Source organism: Psittacula echo (assembly GCF_963264785.1).
Source record: "Psittacula echo genome assembly, chromosome: 2".
Lineage (NCBI taxonomy): Eukaryota > Metazoa > Chordata > Aves > Psittaciformes > Psittacidae > Psittacula > Psittacula echo.
The window spans coordinates 5,941,603-5,962,032 of record NC_137737.1 but is presented as its reverse complement, the minus strand read 5'-3'; the positions used below and the strand labels follow the sequence as shown (position 1 = coordinate 5,962,032).

General features: G+C 43.0%; 1 protein-coding gene across 1 annotated transcript in view; it reads left to right on the top strand.

Annotated features, from left to right (window-relative positions):
- Window positions 1–4,255: 4,255 nt before the first annotated feature.
- The window catches only part of TMEM108 (transmembrane protein 108), a gene marked incomplete at both ends in the record, with an annotated part of 84,233 nt that continues 68,058 nt past the window's right edge, over window positions 4,256–20,430 (top strand). The window contains one exon of the mRNA XM_080609875.1: window positions 4,256–4,295. Coding sequence (XP_080466001.1) covers window positions 4,256–4,295 — 40 coding nt within the window. The remainder of the gene's footprint in view (window positions 4,296–20,430) is intronic.

The window sequence follows — 20,430 nt, the reverse complement described above, 5'->3', positions numbered from 1 at the left end:
AAAGTTTAACACACTTTCTCCCAATCTTTTTGTCATTGGGGTTTTTTTCCAGGACCATTTCTGTTTCTGCTTACTCTTCATATCTTTTTCTTGTTGTAAGTGGCAGTTTGTGTATTGAAAAGACATGGTGATACTGTGGTTTTACATTGACCAAGGTCAGGAACTGGCTCTGTGTGTGCATTTCCCATCTGCATGGGCACAACTCTGCTGATCCGTTAGTGCCTAAAAGTGCTTGCTCAGATGCACAAGAAAACATGGGTTGGTGAATGGGAGCTCCAGCTGCTGAATGTGTTACCTTTCCTGCTCATGATAAATAAATGCATTTATTACAGAACACCTGCAAAAGATTTGTGTAAGATAAAGGTTGCAAAACCCAGGTACTTCCAGGCAAAGAACTTTTGGATTAGGTGTGCTTACATGGCCATGAGTTAGTCCTGTGATGGCTGGACATGGGTTGATACTTGAAAGGAGGTTTCCTCTGCAGCTTTTCAAGCGCTTGACCATGAAACTTTGCTTTCTCTTGTTAGAGATATAATCATAGAATCCCAGACTGGTTTGGGTTGGAAAGGACCTTAAGATCATCCAGTTCCAAACCCCTGCCATAGGCAGGGACACCTCGCACTTAACCGTGTCACCCAAGGCTCCATCCAGCCTGGCCTTGAGCACTGCCAGGAGTTATAGAGGATTTTCCATGATCGAACTGTGATTGGAAGCTGCTGAAATGAGTATTAGTGTTGAAACTTTGGCAACTTCAGGAGTTGTTTATATACAATAGGTGTATATTTGTTATAAAATAATAAGAATAATGATAAGAATAATAAATGGCCCTTTGTTGCCACTTCTCAAAAATGTCATGGTAGTAAGTGATTGAGTGGTAAAATGGCAGATGAAATTTGTTGCTGGTAATTGCAAAGTCACATACACATGTAAAAACCAGTCTTATCTCTACATACCTGAGGATGGACTCCAGATGAGGTATTGCCACTTAGGAAGCTCTAGGCAACAGTGGAGTAATGCTCAACAGCACTTACAAAGGAGAAGAGAATCATAGGCAGAATTGGGAACAGACTAGAGAAGAAACACAAAGCATCACTGTCCTATATCATTAGGATCATGAGCATGATCAGAGGACTGGAGCACCTCCCATATGAAGATAGGCAGAGGAAGTTGGGGCCTGGAGAAGAGAAGCTGCGTGGAGACCTCATAGCAGCCTTCCAGTATCTGAAGGGGGCCTATAAGGATGCTGGGGAGGGACTCTTCATTAGGGACTGTAGTGACAGGACAAGGGGTGACGGGTTAAAACTGAAACAGGGGAAGTTTAGATTGGATCAAAGGAGGAAGTTCTTTACTATAAGGGTGCTGAGGCGCTGGCACAGGGTGCCCAGGGAAGCTGTGAATGCTCCATCCTTGGCAGTGTTCAAGGCCAGGTTGGACAGAGCCTTGAGTGACATGGTTTAGTGTGGGTTGGAACTGGATGATCTTAAGGTCCTTTCCAACCCTAACTATTCTATGATTCTATATGAAATTCCAACACTCTCAAGTTTTGGTGGCTGCATATAATTTTGTTCCCATCTCCTCAGGTCTGAACTAGAAGGGAAATGCGCAGCTTAATGCATTATAATTATCTGACATAGGGTATATATCTTCTATATGAAAGAAATAAAACCCCAAGAATTCCTCAGCTTGAAAAAAAGATTCTAAATGGTCTAATATGGACTAAGATTGTGTATGACATGGAAGAGATAAGTAAGGAATAATTACTGTCAAGTTAAAAACCAGAGCAGCTCACATACTGTATTCAGCTCAGGGTTGCTGTAAATAGAGCAAGCTATGCCAGGGTATAAGGATTACACTTACGTTGTTTCGCATTATTTCCCTATAGTGCTGCTAACAGCTAAAGTTGAGGACTGGGTAATGGGCTCGCTGAGCTTTCACTGGGGTAGGGACAGCACTGGTTCCTCTGTTCTTACGTCAGATCTTGATTCAGGCATTTAATGGGCTGGTTCATCTGCCTGAGCTTTGTGAAGCTTATTGATAGCTTGATAGTCATTGATAGTCACTGCAGGCAGTCTTTGGAAAACCATCACTGTGTGTGATTTGGCTCCCAAAGGTATATAAATAAATATCATAAAAAATCCCTTGCCATAAAATACCTGTAAAATAAATCATTGGTTTCTGTGCATTTCCTGTACATAAGAAGTAAGCTATTAAAAAAATACAGCAAGTTTAACTGTGATATTTACACCCATGTTTAAATTTAAACCAGTTGGACTAGATCATTGTAGGTCCATTCCAAATGGAGTATTCTATTCTATTAACTGTAAGTCACACCGAGGGCTTTGAAGAAATGGGGAGGCTGTAAACCTATGGCAACATTTGGTTTATCCCTCTTCTCCAAGTTGTCTATGTATGATTTTATGGCCATGTAGTTAAAACCATAAGTCTTCCAACTGAGGGCAAAGAACATAGTGAAAGTTTTCCAGTGCTAATCTTTGTTTCTTTTCCCATATGCACACACTATTTCCTATTTCATAGCACAGGATAAATTACCCTAAAAGTCCTGTCTAAGTAAATATATCCACAAAAGCGTGCCATTTATTTTAGCCACAATGCCAGAATCTATAAACAAATGCCTTTATACTTTCTTGGTATTATTAATATGGAAATGGAAGAGAAATATGAAGAAAATGGGGTTCACAGCCAAAAACTGCATCACATCGCGGTTGTCAAACACAGTTCAAATTATACAAAGTAAATAATGTGAATTTGGGGTTGCAGTTTCAGAGTCTTCTTTTTTCCCATTGTACTTTTATGACTTTGGATGGGTCAGGGCTTATAAATCCTGTTTTGACACAAACTTCAAGGCAGAGTCCTTGGGTATGTGGGATCTCCACATTGTTGGTAGCTTATCTGGTTCTTGTCCTTTCCTGCATATATTTCTTATTAGTATGTTAATGGATGCTAAACATAAACTTTTTGTATATGTGTCTTTGAAAAGTGCTGTAATAGACTATATGGTGTCTATTTATGCATAAAGACTGCACAAAGCAGACATATTTGCTGTGTCTGCTCTGTTGTTTGGTAAGCCTTAAGGAGAAAGAGGAGACCAGGAGCCCCTCAGCAAGTCTGCTGCTCAGACAATGGCATGAGTCTGATTCTGATTTTCATTTAAACATAGTAAATTAATTCGCCAAGGGTTGCTTTCATTTAGGAGAACACACCTTGCAAATCCTGACATTTCTGCAGGTTACACAGATGTTTTTAAGGTCCAATTTTAAACGCAAAGGAGAGCATGAAGGAACCAAAACCCACATTTGTGTACGTGAATTTCCATGTCTAATAACTTAACAAAACCCAAGCGTCTTTTGTTGCAGAACTCAGGCAAGAGAAGTCATGATCCTTTTGAGGCTTCCCCAGGGAAGTCACACATAGTTCTGTTTTCACAAACTGTTCATCATTTATTCAGTTCAAAGATGTTATTTATTCATTTTACTTGTTTATTTTATGTCTTCATGATTGCATTTTAAATAGGCTCTGAAAGATTTGTATGAGGGCATGTTAAAATGACTCAGAAATGTCCCCAGGAGTTCGGAAGATGAAATTATGTTGTCCTGAAAACTAGAGGACACATAAAATACTGTTAGTGACTCCCCAGGTGGGAAAAGGTGGGATGGTCGGATATTTTTGCTAGATCCCATTGTCAGACAGTTGCAAGAGTTATGAGATTCCCACCTACACCAAGATAGGTGAACACCACTTTCGGAGGGCACAGAGAAGGTTCTCCAGTTGCTGCAGCTCTAGCTTTCAGCCCAGGCAGCTGCTGGGGTAGACCAGGAGGTGATGAGCTGGCTAGCGTGATGCTAACAGTTGCCAGGACAAAGGTGCATTTGCTCCTTCACTGAAGACCCTTTCTCCAAACTAGAAAGACTCTCGTGATACTGATTTTATCAAGTCAGAGGCACAATGAAAGTAATCCTCAGTGTGTGTATTTTGTATAGTCTTGAGAATTCTTCCCCTTTTTGGCCATAGCTCTACCCTTCACTGCCAATCTGTTGGAGAATTAACGCAAGCAAAGCTCATTTAGGCAATTTCCCATTGCTAATCAATACCATTTTCTTGTGAAGCTTCATATTATTTTGTGATCAATAGGTGTAACAATAGGGTGTATCTTCTGTAATAAATCATTTTCTTCTCCTTTTGATTTTTTGGACAGAATCATGAATAAACTGGCAGACCAGCAGGACCACATGATACCATGAAGAGAAGCTCACAGGTCCTCTATTGCCAACTGTTTAGTAAGTAAATACTGATTTTTCTTTCTGTAAGAAAGGAACTATTCAAATCCTTACATATGTATGCAGGGCACAGTTCAGAGAGATACTTAACCATGTGCCTTGCTTCAGGTACCCGGAGAACCATATGGAAGTTAAATTGCCTTGTTAACTGAGATATTTTGAGGTGTATTTAAAAACCAGGTTGAACTACCAGCTGATTCTGCAGAGTTGTACTAGAGAAGTGATTTGCTGTGCCTGGTGACTGTGAGATGTAGAAACAGAGGATGGTGATTGGAAGAAATAACACGATGGTTTTGTATTGATGGCTTTTGTCTGGTTCTCGGCAGACAAAAGGAATCCATCCCACTTAGCCCGTCTGGTGGTGGTCTCTCAGTATCAGAGAGGGAAGCTCCAGACTTGTGCAGACCTAAATCCTGTGTCACTTCCTGAGATGACTAGTTTCCTTTTTCTAAGTTTTGGCTTAGCATGCATGGAATGAGTAATGCAAGGACCATTGCTTTTATTGGCATGTGTGAAAAGTAAGTGTAACAAGTATTTTAGGCACTGTTACAGAAATCTAGTTAATACCATATCTTGGCTTTACTTATTGCCAGCAGGGTATAACGTGAGAGATTGTTTTGCTCTACTAGGTTGGCTAGTGTTCCTATTCTTATTTACAGCTTCTCCTGTGACAGAGCAGAAACTCAGCTCTGTCTTCATGGCATCTGAGGGGAGATTCTGGAGGTGCACCCAAGACTGTTTTGCGCTCATGAGCATAGAGCTCTGCCAGATGTGCCTTCACAACCTTTGATGTGCCCAGAGCACACCTTTGGCTCCAGAGGTTGGGGTGCAATGAGGGAAGAGTTCCTCAGGGAGGGCTCTAAACGGAAGCCCACTGACAGCAGTGGGGGCTGTGGTAGTTTTACAATAGCTGAGGAGCCCGAGCACTTTGTCTCATGTTTCACATGTTGAATAGTTAACTTAATTCTATATTGATCTCAGTTGCTAGACCAACATTAGGTTCATGGTAAAGAAAATACTAAACTAAATACATAAATACATTTCTAGCAAGATGGGAGGGGAAAAGGAAGTTATACTGCACATCCAACCTATCGCAGTGTTGAGTCTTTCTGTACTTTTTTAATACCATGCTACCCTCTTGGCATCATTCCCCATTGCTATCCCTGCTGCTTTAAATTACTTTGTTTTTCAAGGTAATATGTAGAAGATCTAGACAGAATATAGAGAAACACTGAAACGGAAGAGGGAGAGATTAAGCAAATTATACACACACACATATATGCAGTGTGAAGAAGAAACAATCTTGTGAACTCCATGATGTAATTTGCAAAGATGGATTTGGAACATATTGTTTTTACCGACAGATAAACAAACTGCTTTGTTTCCAAGTGCAGCAAAAATGTGTATGAAATGTAGTTATCATTAACAAATGCAGCAGCTAAAGCTATGGAAGAGATATTTTGAGCATCTGGAATGATTTTTTCTCACTTGGCTGGTTTGTAAGAAGCCTATGGCAAGATCCACCCAAGTTACTTAATTCCTATTAAATCAGTTTGCTTTTAGATGCCCTCTAGGTGTGTTACTTAAGCTCACTTTTCCCCCAGTTTCACCACAGTGCTAAAAACAATCTCCAGAGAGTGCATTCTGAAACCAAGGAAGAGGAAATGACTTTAATATGCTTCCTGTAACTATACTTCATGCTGTAAGACCAGCCTGCAGCATGATCTTACTTGTTTCATTTGCACTAAAGAGGGAAAAGTGCTGTGACTACGGAGAGAAGAAAACACCCAAACCTTCAGAGAGGAAGTATCAGGGGAGGGTGGTGTTCTTCAGGCTGATTCACCAGTGTCCTGCATGTGTTCACCTTCCTCATCTGCTGCTGCAATAAGGGGGTCCATGGTGCTGCCTCTCTGATGGGGCAGCATTTTCATCTTGTCTGCTGTGTTGTGAGTGATCAGTTGAGGCTTAGGGCCGTATAGAAGTGCCCTATGGATGTACTCTTGTACATGAGTCGAAAATGAGGGTGGCTTGAATAGAGTGTTGGTGGGTTTTGTAGCAACAGCAATCATCTGGAGAGACAAAACACTGCGCTTGTGTGAGCGTGCCTGTGGCTAAGAAATGTAGGAAGAAGCGGTTTCATCTCCAAACTGGTGTGTCATTATGGGGCTTGACACGTCTGGTTCAGTCCCTGGGCCAAGAGCGGCTGCACTCATCTGGTATTCATTTCCACCTCTTCACTTGGGCTGTGTTTAGCTGTGTCTGTGCAGTGCCTGACAGGGGGACCCTCACACTTACAAGGATTGCTTGGCTTTGGGGGCTACAAGAGAAGACTTACGTAGATACTTGCCTGATACACAGACCAGTGAGATTTGTTAACTGTATCTTTAAATGTCAGGGCCATACCTAAGTAAGATTTTAAATGTGGCATACGTATTTTGTTCTTTTTGTGTGTGAATTCTAGGTGAGTTATGTAATCAGTCTGTTGCCATCCATATTCTTCTGCTGTGCTTTCCAAAAAGAGCATATTCCACCCATTTATGCTGATCAAGAGTAGTATGTGTGAAAACGGCACTAGCAGCAGCTGCTCTTTTGAATATGGCTGTATCTGGCTTGAATCTGATCCCAGTTGTAAAGAGGTAGACTTTGTAAAACCTGCAGTGCTACATTTGGGACAGGGGCTCTGGGTGATGCTATTTTACCTCTTGTCTATTCATAATTTATGAATAAGCGATTAAACACGTGATTTAACTGTAAAGAAGCAGTGCTTTCAAACTGTATCTTCAAAGAGCCTATTTAATCTGAAATCTCTAAGACCCTTTGAAGTCCCTGGCTAGATTGAGTCGATGAGGACCAATTAAAGCAAAACATGTGTCCACAATTTGCTGCCATTTGTTCTAGGCGCATCTTTATGGATGAAGTTTGTTGCCCCTGCAATGATGAAGATGCAAATGCCTTTCCCATGAGGCTGAGCGATCTCCATCTTTTATAAAGACCTAATGTGATGATTTAAGCCCTCCAGCATGAGCCACAATATGTCTGCATTCTCTGTAAGAAAACGTGAACGTTATAATTTACCATGCATGCACTGTTCACTGGGGGCTTCCAAGTTGCATATAAACTAAGGGGAAATGTGGTAACTGGTGAAGCCCTTGGCACACAAGCTGTATACGAGGCTTTCTTCTTCACACATTTATTTTTCCTGAAGAATTGCAGGGCTTTTATTTTGTGTTTACTTACAGCACTAGTGTCTGCGTGAGGACCTGTCACCAGAGCATAGAATCATAGAATAGTAAGGGTTGGAAAGGACCTTAAGATCATCTAGTTCCAACCGCCCTGCCATGGGCTCACACTAAAGCATCTGGAAGTAGATGCCGGTCTGAGTGTTTCTTCATGCCATTATCACTTAGGTGTTCCCAAGCAGCACTCTGTCATCTCCAAGCTCTGGCACAATGCCCAGTACTACCAATAGAAAGAGTCTCCTATGTACAGGCTTGCACCACTCTGCAGCAAGCTGAGCAAAACCGGCGGTGTGTGGCTGTGCCTTGTGACACAGGCTGGCACACATCTTGTGTCCCCTTGCTGTGGAGGCAGGCAGCTCGCCTTCCTCGGGTTTAACTGGCAGCCTGGCTGCCTTTTGGTTGTCTCTTCAGTGAACTCAGCCTGCACAAAAGGTTAGGACAAGCCAGCGCTCCATTCGGGTCTGAAGCAAGTCCAGGAGCTCATCATTCTTTTCATAAGTGTTTGAGAAGTTGACAAAATTCCTCTTTTAGAGAAGACCCAATTCTCAGTGCCTTCTGAAAGGTGCTGAGCAGCATTATCTGCTAATGCCTATTGCCTCTAACAGGACCTCACACCCATCAACTGCTGTTTCTATTGCCAAGTACTGTCTGTGGATAATTACATGGTATTAACAAGATAGTATGCACTGATGGCTCTTTTGTACAATTATACATGGCTCGTGTGTAGCCATAGTGGGGAGGCATGGTAACAGTACAAAAAGACTACTGCCAGAGGAAGAATAACCTGTTCTCTGTCCGTAGCAGTAGATAAGACATGAAGAAATGCATTTATAGAGCAGGTAGCTTGACGTTAGACATCAGGCAAAGATGTATTAGCAGGTTAGGACACTGAAATGCTGGAACAGACTTCTCAGGAGGATTTCAGTGTGCCACTGAAGCACTGAGTGGAAAAAACCCATCTCTCAGGGGAGACAAAGGTCATCTAGATGATTTCAAAAGCTCCATCGAACCCTCTGATCCTGTGACCACTAGGTACTGTGTCCTTAACGCAAATGAGCCTGCTTGCTTTGTCAGAGGGCTCTCAGATTGCACAAGCCATATATAATTAATCCCTGCGGTAGAAACATAGAGCTGACATACGCTTAAAGGTACTGGGGATCACTTGATATAGATCAGCAGAGTCTCCTCCTATCATTCACGAGGCCTCCCAGGGAGAAAAGGAGACAACATTTGTGTTGCACTCTGTTAGGCTGGTAGGTGTTAGCTTGAGCAAAGAGAGCAGCAGGGAGCGGTTATCCAGCAACAGATTCCATGTGATTTGCTATGAAATTGGGCAGGTAAACAGCCTCTGGGTACATTTCACGTAGAAAGCTTTTTGGGATACTCACTGGGCTGGAGCATTTGTGTTGGAGGATCACGTGGCTTGGTAACAGGCTGCCCATCGGGCAGCTCACAGCAAGCAGTCCATCAATGCTTGCTTTCCCCAGAATTCAATTAAAGGCTGTTGCTTCAGTTTGTCAGCAAAACCTTTGCTTTCTTGAAAGAAGCTGCAGCCTCCTATTTTGTGATCCCTTCCTGGAAAACAGACCTGTTGAAAAAGAGCTTAAAAGCAAACCGATGCACTGGATAAAGAAACTAAGCCAGGTATGCATTTTCTGATCAGGTGTAGGCTCCACTGTCCTTGACGTGCCCTTTAGTGAGATCTCAGCTGCACACACACAAAACAGCATGCTCCTGCTCGCTGCCTGGCTGAGCTCAACTGTGTGAAGCGGATGGCTCTTGTGATTCTAAGCCTGAGATTGTTCCCATGAACAGGTTGCAATGTTTAGTGTGGATTTGCTGGCTCCATGAACATTCTTGCCTTTAAAGACATTATAGTTCAGTTGCATTTCACAAACGCACTAACTCATTAAAGAGTTTGAGATACTTGTTATTGGGGAGGGGATGTTCCACTTTGTTCTGCCAAGAGAAGATACAAGTTTAGGACATAGCAACCCCCCCAAACAACTAGATATTGTGAATACTTCTCCACTGCCTCGTAGATTTGCTGAAACACAGGAAGATGTGGAATCTGGGACTGCAGAATTTCAGGCCATCGGTTAAGTCCTTGATACTGAATTTGGGATGAAAAGCCAACAGACAGTGATTATTATATTTGCTCTTTCTACTGGCAAGCAGTTCATACCTTTGCACATATCATGATTGTCTGATTATGTTCTCGGCATTAAGTGCCTTCAATTTTATGCTTAGACTGGTACTATTTGCACAAGAACCCTCTAGGTTTTTCAAAGCGATAACATAGACAACTTCCCAGTGCTTTTATTCATCAACCATTCACACACCAGTTGTGGGACATTATGGTAACAATGTCCATGACCCTTATGCCAGAAATCCAAGAGATCTTAAATAAATGCATAGGGGTATGGATGTTTACCCAACTTGGAAAATGCTGCAAGGGTTTGGTTTTGGAATTCCTTTCTGTCTTGTTAAAACAATAATTGGAGAGGTCAAAAATGCATCCACAATATTATTTCCATCTTCTGTGGCGAATTATTTGTGGTTTGGACCTGAAGCAATCCCCACTGTATGACAATGTATCTGTCTAATCTTCTGGTTTAGATTCAGGATTGTTTGCCTCAAGCCTTGAGAAAGAGGTTTCAGAGGGAAAGTGAATAGGCAGGAGTGCAAATTTGACTTTTCTCTATTTTCTCTTTCAATGGTCTATTCATCCATCTCTAATAGAAATGAAACTTCAGGAACAAAGAGGTAGCAGATTGTGCAATTTCATGTGTGTCTTTGAGACTCAGTGTCAAGTCAAGTGGAGGAAGAGCTGTTGCTGATGTGCGGACAGGAGCCTAGCAACCATGAAATCTCAGTTCTATTGAGTTCAGTGGCAGAACTCCCATTGACTTAGTAGGATTGGGGGTTATTCCCAGCCTTCATGTCCCCACCTTGCTTTGATATGTTGCAATATAAAACAAGAATATCCTGTCAAACATTTGTTTCCTTCCCCAAAGCCTTCTTTTCTTGCTGGTTGTGCCTACGAGACATTGGTATGTTTTGGGCAATGTTGCAATCAAGCCCTAATCCAGCAAAAGCAGTTAAATATGTAAATAGAGCTCTTAGCACCAGGCAGACTGCTTCTACAGCAGCCACTAGCCATAGGCTTGCATCACTCTTGGGCTGTATTCCAGTAACTTGAAGGAAGAATTACTTCAAAGTAATTCAGAGTAAGTGTGAGCAGCAGGTCGAAGGAGGTGATCCTGCCCCTCTGCTCTGCTCTCATGAGACCCCATTTGCAGCACTGTGTGCAGTTCTGGTGTCCTCAACATCAGAAGGACATGGAGCTGTTGGAGCAAGTCCGGAGGAGGCCACGAGGATGATCAGGGGCTGGAGCACCTCCTGTATGAAGACAGGCTGAGAACATTGGGGCTGTTCAGCCTGGAGAAGAGAAGGCTGCGTGGAGACCTCAGAGCAGCTTCCAGTGTCTGAAGGGGGCTACAAGGATGCTGGAGAGGGACTCTTCATCAGGGACTGTAGCGATAGGACAAGGGGTGATGGGTTCAGACTGAAACAGGGCAAGTTCAGGTTAGATCTAAGGCAGAAGTTCTTCCCTGTGAGGGTGCTGGCACAGGGTGCCCAGAGAAATGGTGAATGCTCCATCGCTGGCAGTGTTCAAGGCCAGGTTGGACAAGGCTTGGAGCAACCTGCTCTAGTGGAAGGACTGGAACTGGATGATCTTAAGGTCCTTTCTAACCCAAACCATTCTGTGGTTCTATGATTCTGTAAGAAGATGTTCTCGCCAGCACACATGCTGGTGCCTAATGTCCATGAATGACCCAGTGCCTGTGACAGTGTTCCTGTGAGAAACACAGAAAAATGGCTGTTAGATATTTAATATACAGTTGTTACTGATGTTCCCCCACGTGTGAGCTGCCGTGCACAGGAGCATGCACCACTTGGGTCAGTCGCAGAGAAATATTTCTATCCCCGTGTTTAGGTGCTGGAACTTTTATCTGTTAAATGTCTTTGACCTTTTGCAAAGCCTTCAAACTTTTCTCCATCCACTCACCCCTTGGCACTCTATATCCTGTTGTTTATGAGCGAGGAAGAGCTAACTGCGGAGGTTATGGCAGCTTCAAGCACTCACGGATGTGTCCATTGTAGCTCACTGGAGGCTGTGTGAATAATTCAGAAGAAATAACACCAGGCTCATTGCAGGCTGTGGAAACAGTGTGGAAGAAATACATCTAAAGCAAAGTCTTGTCCAAGCATGTGATGGGTATTGTCCCTGTCCCGTTGCTAAGTAGCAAAGATATAGACGGCCTCTCCAGTTCAGATTCTCCGAAGAACTTGAGCGTATGCCAAGATTTAAGCACATTTAACTCAGTGAAGGTGTTCAGAACTCCACCTGCAGAAAATCTTGCTGTGAAATATCATCTAAGTTAGCCTTTGGAATGAAGCCATTACTTCTCAAAGCAGTGCATCCGGCTGGTCTTCATTTTGAAGATAGGCATCTGCAAAACTTCCTTGACAAATCAAGGCCTATATGTAATTGATATGAATCTATTGTTTTTGTATTATTTATTATTATTGGTTTAAACTATGTATATCCTCTAATGACTGAAATCTGAAGGCAGGATGTAATCCCAAGGTCTGGAAAAAGCCCACAGTCTCATTTCACATAATTTGTTGTCCCCCATTATTCTTGGATGAAAGGAAGGTTATTGTTATATATCCCACAAAAGATGTTTGAAAAGTGACCTTGGCAGGAAGAATACTCTTCTCCTGCTATAGTAACTTAAAACCACTCCTCTTTTGGGTTCAAAACCAGGTCTGGAAATGAGGAATTTTACGGCACGTCACGTGTCTTCAACTACAGAATGCAGGGAACCACAGCCCCAGGTTTTGTTGGGGTGGAGGAGCTGGGTCCCCATGCTGGCTGGTGTGTCAGTTATTATGTGCACCAGGAGTGCCTAGGAGGAGCCCACCACTCCAAGCTTTGTAGGAATAGTGCAGCGTAGCCTCACTAGCCTTCCCATCACTGAGCTGTTCTCCTATACTGTGACAATGACATGGTTCTTGAGCTACTCTTTTCACTCAAGAGCAGGCTCCTGTCAAATCCAGGGACAAGGATTTAAGGCCAGGTTTTTCAAGTGAGCAAATGTGGAATTACTTGGTTGGGTACTCAGTTTTCCTTAAGTACCTAAGCAGGTTATCCTGCTATCTGCATGGTGGCTAAGTGGGAAACTTCTGCAGGTGCCTTTAAGAATTGCACTCGATATGTCTCTGTGATAGGGAGTGCCAAGATACTTTGGAAAACCTGATCCCTTTTCTTCTAATGTAAGGGGATCAGACTTTGTTTCAAAACTACGTGATGCTGTGCAGAACATAAATCTATTATTCATCAACTCTAAAGCAAAAATCAGTGCTTACTAAGACCGAGTTACTCAGAAAGAGGGGAAAAAAAGGATGGGTCACTGAGTCAAGTGCACATCCGTAGTTCCTAGGAGTGGCAACAAATGCTTCTTAGGCAGCCCTTGATGAAGTCACCGCATTGTGCAGACACTCATTAATTCATTTGGGTTCCAGTGAAATTATGCAATTAATTTAAGCCTCCAATGTAAAATGTTACAGCTGATGAGCTGATCTGTCTTGTGCACTAGGAGATGCATTCTGTCCTTTCTATACACCCTATTTACTCTATGCGCTATGCATTCTGTTCACAAAGAGCAGCTCTTGTGTGTTCACACTGCCATGGTCAGTGTTCCTGTCACAATATGTTGCTTCTTAATTCTGTTATAACAGATTCCAGCTGCTAAGAGAAGAATAAGGAAAAGAAACCTTTCTTTTATCCTATCAGAGAAAGGGATCATCAGGAACGAAGCAATGCAGGGGGAGGGAGAGATGACTTGGATATGCCTCTTAATAAAGCAGGTATATTCATTTCTTACTACAGGTATAGTTACAATCTGTGCGTGTATTTCATGTACCTGTTTAAAACACTTATGCTGATCAAATGTGTTGGGTGCATTCGCTATTCACTATACTGTTCTCACTCTGTATTGCTGGTGCATATAGATATCTTTCAAGCCACTGCCATCATCAGTAGAAGCACATGTGTATTCTGTGACAGAATAAAGTATGCTCTGCATAGAAAGCTTAAATACTGCTTAGATGGAAATGTTCAGACCATACAACAGACTCTCTCTCATTGGGGTCTTTAATTCATGGACCTTCCTTATTGTTAGAAAGGGAACAAGAGGCTCTCAGTACTTCAATATGAAGTTGCTAATTCTTTATGCTTTTGAAAAAGACACTGCTTCCTGAAGTTAGCATCCCATGGGAAGAGGAATGATGACATTGCAGTACCTTCTAAGATGTTAGGTATCACTGCCTTCTTTAGAGGCTGCAAATTCATTATGGTATTGGAGCTTCTTATTGCTGAGGGCATTAACAATTAACGTACAGGCACCACAATTACAATGTCGAAGAGAAGGACAATAACAATGAGAGCACCTGATAGACGGGCAACAGCGTGCTTGCAAGGCAAACCACTTGTATTTGTAGAGAAAAGAGTTAATTCAGAGCCTCAAAGCACAGGGAGAGAAAGAAAGTGGGTTTAAACCTTGTGGTCTTTTGACCTTGTCTTGGAGGTAGAATGGACCTGTTTTATGTCTTTCACTTCAGTAGTGCTGGGGTTTAGCAATGCTGTTTCCTTAGAGCAACTGGCCATTTCACCTAGTTCGAAGCTGCTCCATTCTGCCTTTTCAGGAAGGAAAAGCTGTTTTTCTCATCAAGGCCATATACATGCCTGAGAGCCTCATGTCAAATCCCTGCCCCGGGACCTACTTCTTAATGCTGAGGTTGTGAAGCATAAAGTTAATCACATTACAGCCTGTGCTGCACAGAGGTGCCCTGAAAGTTATTAAGGATGAATCCTGCACCAGAGAAAGAGCAAGAGGTGCTTAGGGAATGGGGATGCTCCGAGTTTGATTCCTGTGAGCAGAGAAGGAGAGGTAGTTTCTATGGCTTAATAGAAATGGTCACTAGCAGCTTTTTTCTAAGCAGAGCAGTTCTGTAGGAGAGAGATCATCTACAAGATGGAGTAACAGAACGCTGGGCCTCAGCTATGTATGTTAGAGTGCATCTTTCCTGGCCCTTGGGACATTTATGACTGGGACCATTAGTTACAAAATCACTGCAAAGCATATGTGTGACTGACAGGGAATCTGATATAAATCCTCTGGCCTCTGAGGTGGAGTGGAGACAGCATAAGACAGAGAAAGCTTAGAGCAGATTGTCCAAGGAAGGGCTTCTACAGGAAACAGGAACATCATCTATCCTTGTAAGTTTACAGAGCCAGAGAAATCCTGGGGTGAGTGTATATAAGGTTAATTAAGGTATATGAGGTTAAGTGTATATAGAGGCTTGACTAGCTCTTGTGTCAAGTCTGTTTCAGAAATCAAAGGCAATGCTGAGGAAAATGTCTTGAATCTGGATCATTATGGTCTGGAGCATGTCTGTAAGCTCCAGGTATTAAGTGTCTCCCAATTACAAGGCATCTGTCTTCACTGGCCTTTCTTGCAGAAGGTGATGATGCCGCTTGGTGACTTCATGCGGTTCTTTGCAGCCCTGAGAAGGCCAAAGCTACCTCCTGTGCATCTCAGTGCTCCTGGCCTCATGCAGAATAGGCAGGAGAGTCATAGAATGGTTTGGCTTGGAAGGGACCTTAAAGCTCATCCAGTTCCAACCCCCTGCCACGGGCAGGGACACCTTCCACTAGAGCAGGTTGCTCCAAGCCCCATCCAACCTGGCCTTAAGCACTGCCAGGGGTGGAGCACTCACAACATGCTTGGGCAGCCTGTGCCAGTGCCTCACCACCCTCGCAATAAGGAATTTCTTCCTTATATCCAGCCTAAATCTCCCCTGTTTAAGTGCAATTCATTCCACAACTCTTTCAATGTAAGGCTGTACAGACAGTGAACCTGGCAGCAGGGAGAGCTGTGGGGATGCCATAGCACCAAGCCAAAATCAAGACATCTAATTCAAGGTGCTTCACCCCTCCCAGAGCAACATCTTTCCCACAGTGGTTTTCACTGGTGCATCAGAGTTTTCAGCATCATTCCCCTGGTTTGTAGGCTCTGTGGTGACCTAGAGCTGCATGGCATGGTCCAGCATAGCAGCTTGTGCTTCTCTGGGCTCTAACCTGGCTGTGCTCCAGAGCAGCCCCATCACAGAAAGAACAGCTTGAGGGTTACATTCAATTAGCATAAATTGCCAAAGGCCCGAAATATGCTGCAGAGATGCTGTGGATTGTTAAGCCTCAAAACATGTTCCCTTCTTGCAGCTTCTTTGCTCACTCTGTGGAGTAGAGAAAGCTTAGAGCTCATTCTGTCATCCTCAGAGGAGGGATGCTCCTGATGCAGCTGCAAGAGTAAGGCCCAGTCCGCCTCCTGGTATGGGGGAGATCTTGGGCTCTTGTTGCTGCATTTCATAGATTCATGCATTTCTCAGTGTCTCTTGTTCCTACATGGCTTATGTTTTGAACTGTAAGCATTTTGGACTAGGGGTTGACAGTATTTGGATGTGTTGTACAGTGCCGAGCATACATTTGGCTCTTAGTAATTATAACAGTTAATAGGAAATACCATATGGCTACAAATATTGAAACTCTCCAAAGAATTGTTGAGCCATTTATTTTTTGTGCGTATGAGTGTGTGCCTCATTTAAGGCAATTATTTTTCTATTAACAGGCATTGGTTGTGCCGTCCTTCTGCTTTTATTTTTAGGCATTTTCAGATTATTACAGAAAGTGTGAAGAATGAATGAAAAAAAGAGAAATCTGTTTTCCTTGTACTTGTCTTTTAAAATTGAATTTCCTGCTTGAATAATCCTACATTTAATCCTCAAAGGGACGAGTCCCCTATAGGGAATGTTCTCTGCACCCTCGGGTTCCTGCTGTCAAAATGTCAGTGGACGGGAGATGAATCCAAATGAGTCAATGAATCCAAATACTCATTTGGAAATCAAGTGGTGTTTGATTATGATATTACCAGCACCTATCTTAACATACTGAATTACAAATGGGAGAGTTGTGGAGTACAGAGGTGTTACTCTCAAATTTTAACGTGCAAGTTGCATTCTGCTTTTCAGATAATCCAGAAGAGCTATGAGAGTGTCCATCTTACTCACTGTCTTATGGCTTATGGGAGGCTGGGAAATCTTAGTCTTCAGCGCTTCCATTTTTAGGTCTAGCTGAAGTGATGCGATGCTTTTCAGCATGGCATGGACAAGTGTAAAGCCTCTTGTGCTGCAGATTGAAAGGACTCGAGCTTTTTATCCATGGAGGCAAAAGGTCACACATGGTCCTGATGTATTGCCAAACTGCATATTGTGTGTCCCTCTTTTGGGACTGGAGGTGTATGACCACTGCCTAGGACGAGAGTTTCTGTTTCTGATCAGTGACTGCATTGACAGGAGTGGTACGTTGCTGAGCTTGTGATCTACTGCAAAGAACGCATCAATTCTGGGCAGCAACATTCACAAGAGAATGAAACTCAGACCAAGCACTTGGCTTCCCTTGGTACTTAAGTCATTGAAGTAGTACCTGCAATTGATTTTTAAAGTAAGGCATGAGCTTACAGAGGTGTATTTCTCCAAAGTCTAGCTGTGAGTAAAATACAGTGTTTATTACTGTAAGATACAATACACAACATTTAGCCACAGTGAATGTGAATCCATTATACCCATACTCTGTCTCAACCAGTATAGAACAGATCTCGATAACCTACAAGAGTATTATGAATGTTACTTTGGAAAGCAATGCGTTTTTGTATAGTTTCAACATCCTTCATGTTCATGGGTTTGGAACATCACTCTAGAACTCACAGTGAATCTTCTGCTATTGAAACACATAAATTTGGGGAAAACATTAACAAAAAGACTTTTAGAAATGACATTTCGCACCGATGCTCAGTGGAGCTTTCCTGCAATCAAGAGTCCCTGGCGACCACAGGTGCAAACCTCCTGAAAGGAGGCTTCTGAAAAAACAAAGAGGGGAATCTCCTATTCTGTTTTTGCTTGTGGTGCTGATCCTGCTGTTGGAAGCTTCCATCCTGTGGTGTGCTTTGCAGGAAAGACGGGAGAAAAGCAAGCTGAAAAAGGCCATGGGAGGCATTATGTCGCTTTCGGCACTCTGCTTTTCTGCTGCATCCATCAGCTCTTGTGTTAAGGGGAGAGCAAAAAAACTTAACTTGGTAGAAGGGGGGAACCAAGAGCTTTTTGTTTACAATCAGGGCTTAACAAGACAAAGTGCTAAGAAAGATTGTGCAGCATGTGTGGGTTTCATGGGTGTCAGTCATGGGGTGAGTGAGGGCGAGCTCTTCCTTCGGCTTCGCAGTGTCAAGCAGTTCTTCACCCATCCACCTCCTGCTCACAAGAGCCACCAGCTGACCCCGCTGATGTTTAACTCCTGCCCAGCCTTGCGGTTCCATGTATTACATTGCTCAGCATCTACAGCCAAAGATGAGGTACCAAAAGAAGCTCCTTTGTAGCCAGAGCTGCCCCTGTTGGCAGCCCTTCAGAAACTCCCACTGAAGGAGGAGAAGAGCAGAGCAGGCAAGGGGCGCTCATGCAGCAAAGTGAGGAAGATTGTTTTCTGATCAGTGAGATTCCCTGCACGTCAAAGCTGTAGTAAGAATGAAAATGAAGTTGTTCTGTGAGGCTAGTCATCTGTGGCTGCCTTTTCAGAGCAAACCACGTTGAATACAATGCATCTGTGCAAGAGTAGGAAACAGTCATGGATTTGGCAGGGAGAAAATGTTCCCTTTATAGAGTTATGAGCAGCAGTGGTTTCACTCTGACAGCCCTGTAATGCACAAGACAGTGAATTAAGAGCTTCTCAGGTCTGGAAAATTCAAACCTGGTCGTTCTGGACTGAGTTCTGGCAGAATATTGTGGAATCCTCAGGTAAATGAGCTTTAGAGATTTACATTCTTAGGTTTGCTTGTCTGAGTAAGCCAATCTGTATTAGTGCAGCAGGCAGTATTTTTTATGCAGCAAGTGTAGGATGCCAATAGCATTATACTTGTCATTATACGAGATCAAAAATGCATTCATTTGTAATGCATATTCCAATTTCAAGACCCTGTTAATTTCAGTGAATTGCAGGGTTTAGTTTGAAGGACAAGGATTTTAACGAAGACATAAATCACCAGACATAAGCACCTCTTTTGTCATTTTCATATATAAAATCAGTAGGTGCATTAGAGGTTCGCTGATACCATTCATAGTGCGTCAGGCCACTACTGAGGATGTATTTTCATGACAGGATTTTGTCACTTATATTAAGCTGAAAGACTTCGGGAGCCGTAAGCATCCAAGGGGAGCCAGGTAGCTCATAGTTCACTGAATTTGCCACACATTTCAGTGTTTTGCAATATATATTTATTTTTATTCCATTACTTAATCCATTTGTCCAGTGTTCAGCATAAGAGGAGTTCAGCCTGTGTGCCATACATGCATTAAGCACATCTACTGCCCTATGGTGCATTCATCAGGCGCTGTATATTGTTAAGATATTACCTCTAGGGCAAGGTTGCATATGAACTCCATCAGTCTTGTGGTTTCTTCTTCTCCAGATCCATTTCATTTGTAGAGGATCTTGGTTGTCATAGGAATGTGGTAGGACTGTTTAATGGGAGAAGGGGAGATGCATAGCTTTGCCCATAACTCATTCAGGACGTGCTCATCAGCATCAGCAAGGGACACAACATGGAAATAGTCATCAGTGAGTTCATGGTTGTACTACATTCTGGTGAGGGCAGTGGCATTTCAGCATTCCTATTTCCAGCCCCAAAGCCTCTACAGACCCCAGCAAGAACCCGAAACCTGATTTTTAGGTGCTCTACAAACATAAAGGTGGTGGATACCTGTGAGTGAACTTTATACCCTGCTGTTGTGATCTCATGGAGAAGATATATTGCAGTGATACACCTGACAAAAATGCTGCAGAACTTCCCAAGTGATTGGTGTGGAGACACTGAAGTTACCTGACCATATCTGTTACAGCCTTTGCAGAGAGGCAGAGGCTAAACTGTATAAAGAATGACTAGTCTCCACCCCAACAGAGTGCTCTGTGGCACAGGTTGGAGATGATGTAAAGGAGAGACCTTGGAAATGTCTGTCTGACTGCTGTACTTCTATAGTATTCCTGCCAGAAGCCTTCTGGCTATTTGTTCAGCTTTGAACTGAGTTATATTTGTGATGACTTCTCTCCGCAGCCAATTTTTGTGATGGAGGGGGTTAATGGGTCTCTTTTTTAGAAGGAGGTTTGCTTAGTTCTTAGTCTGTATACTAAAAGCACCCTGAGGCTATTTTTAATGTATGTTGGGATAGCAACACTCTATAGCACTGCTGGCAGTGATGGAGCACCTGCAGTTTTCTTTCCTTTAGTTTTATTTTATAGCATTTGAATGAGAATTAATCAGACCCTGAGGAGAATGCTGCAAAGCTTAGGTAGAATCGTGGCTACCCAGACTGCTTCCCTCAAAAAACCCCAATGCCTGTCCATTCCCCTGTGCTGGCAGTCTCTAACTCAAAGGCTTAGCCTGAATGAGTGAATGGAAGGTTCAGCTCAAGAGAAGATCCGGAGTGTTTGGGGAAGAAAAGAAATAGTCCCGAGATAGAAATCTTTCCCATGCTTTGGTAAAGAGGAGGCTCATCAAGTGCAGGGCAGTCAAGAAAGCAAACAGTAAAAACCATGCAGATGAGGCCCTCAGTGCCATGGGTTAGTGGTGGTCTCGGCAGTGCTGGGTGATGGTTGGACTTGATGATCTTAAAGGTCTTTTCCAACTTGGCTGATTCTGTGCTTCTCTGATTCTATGTATAATGGG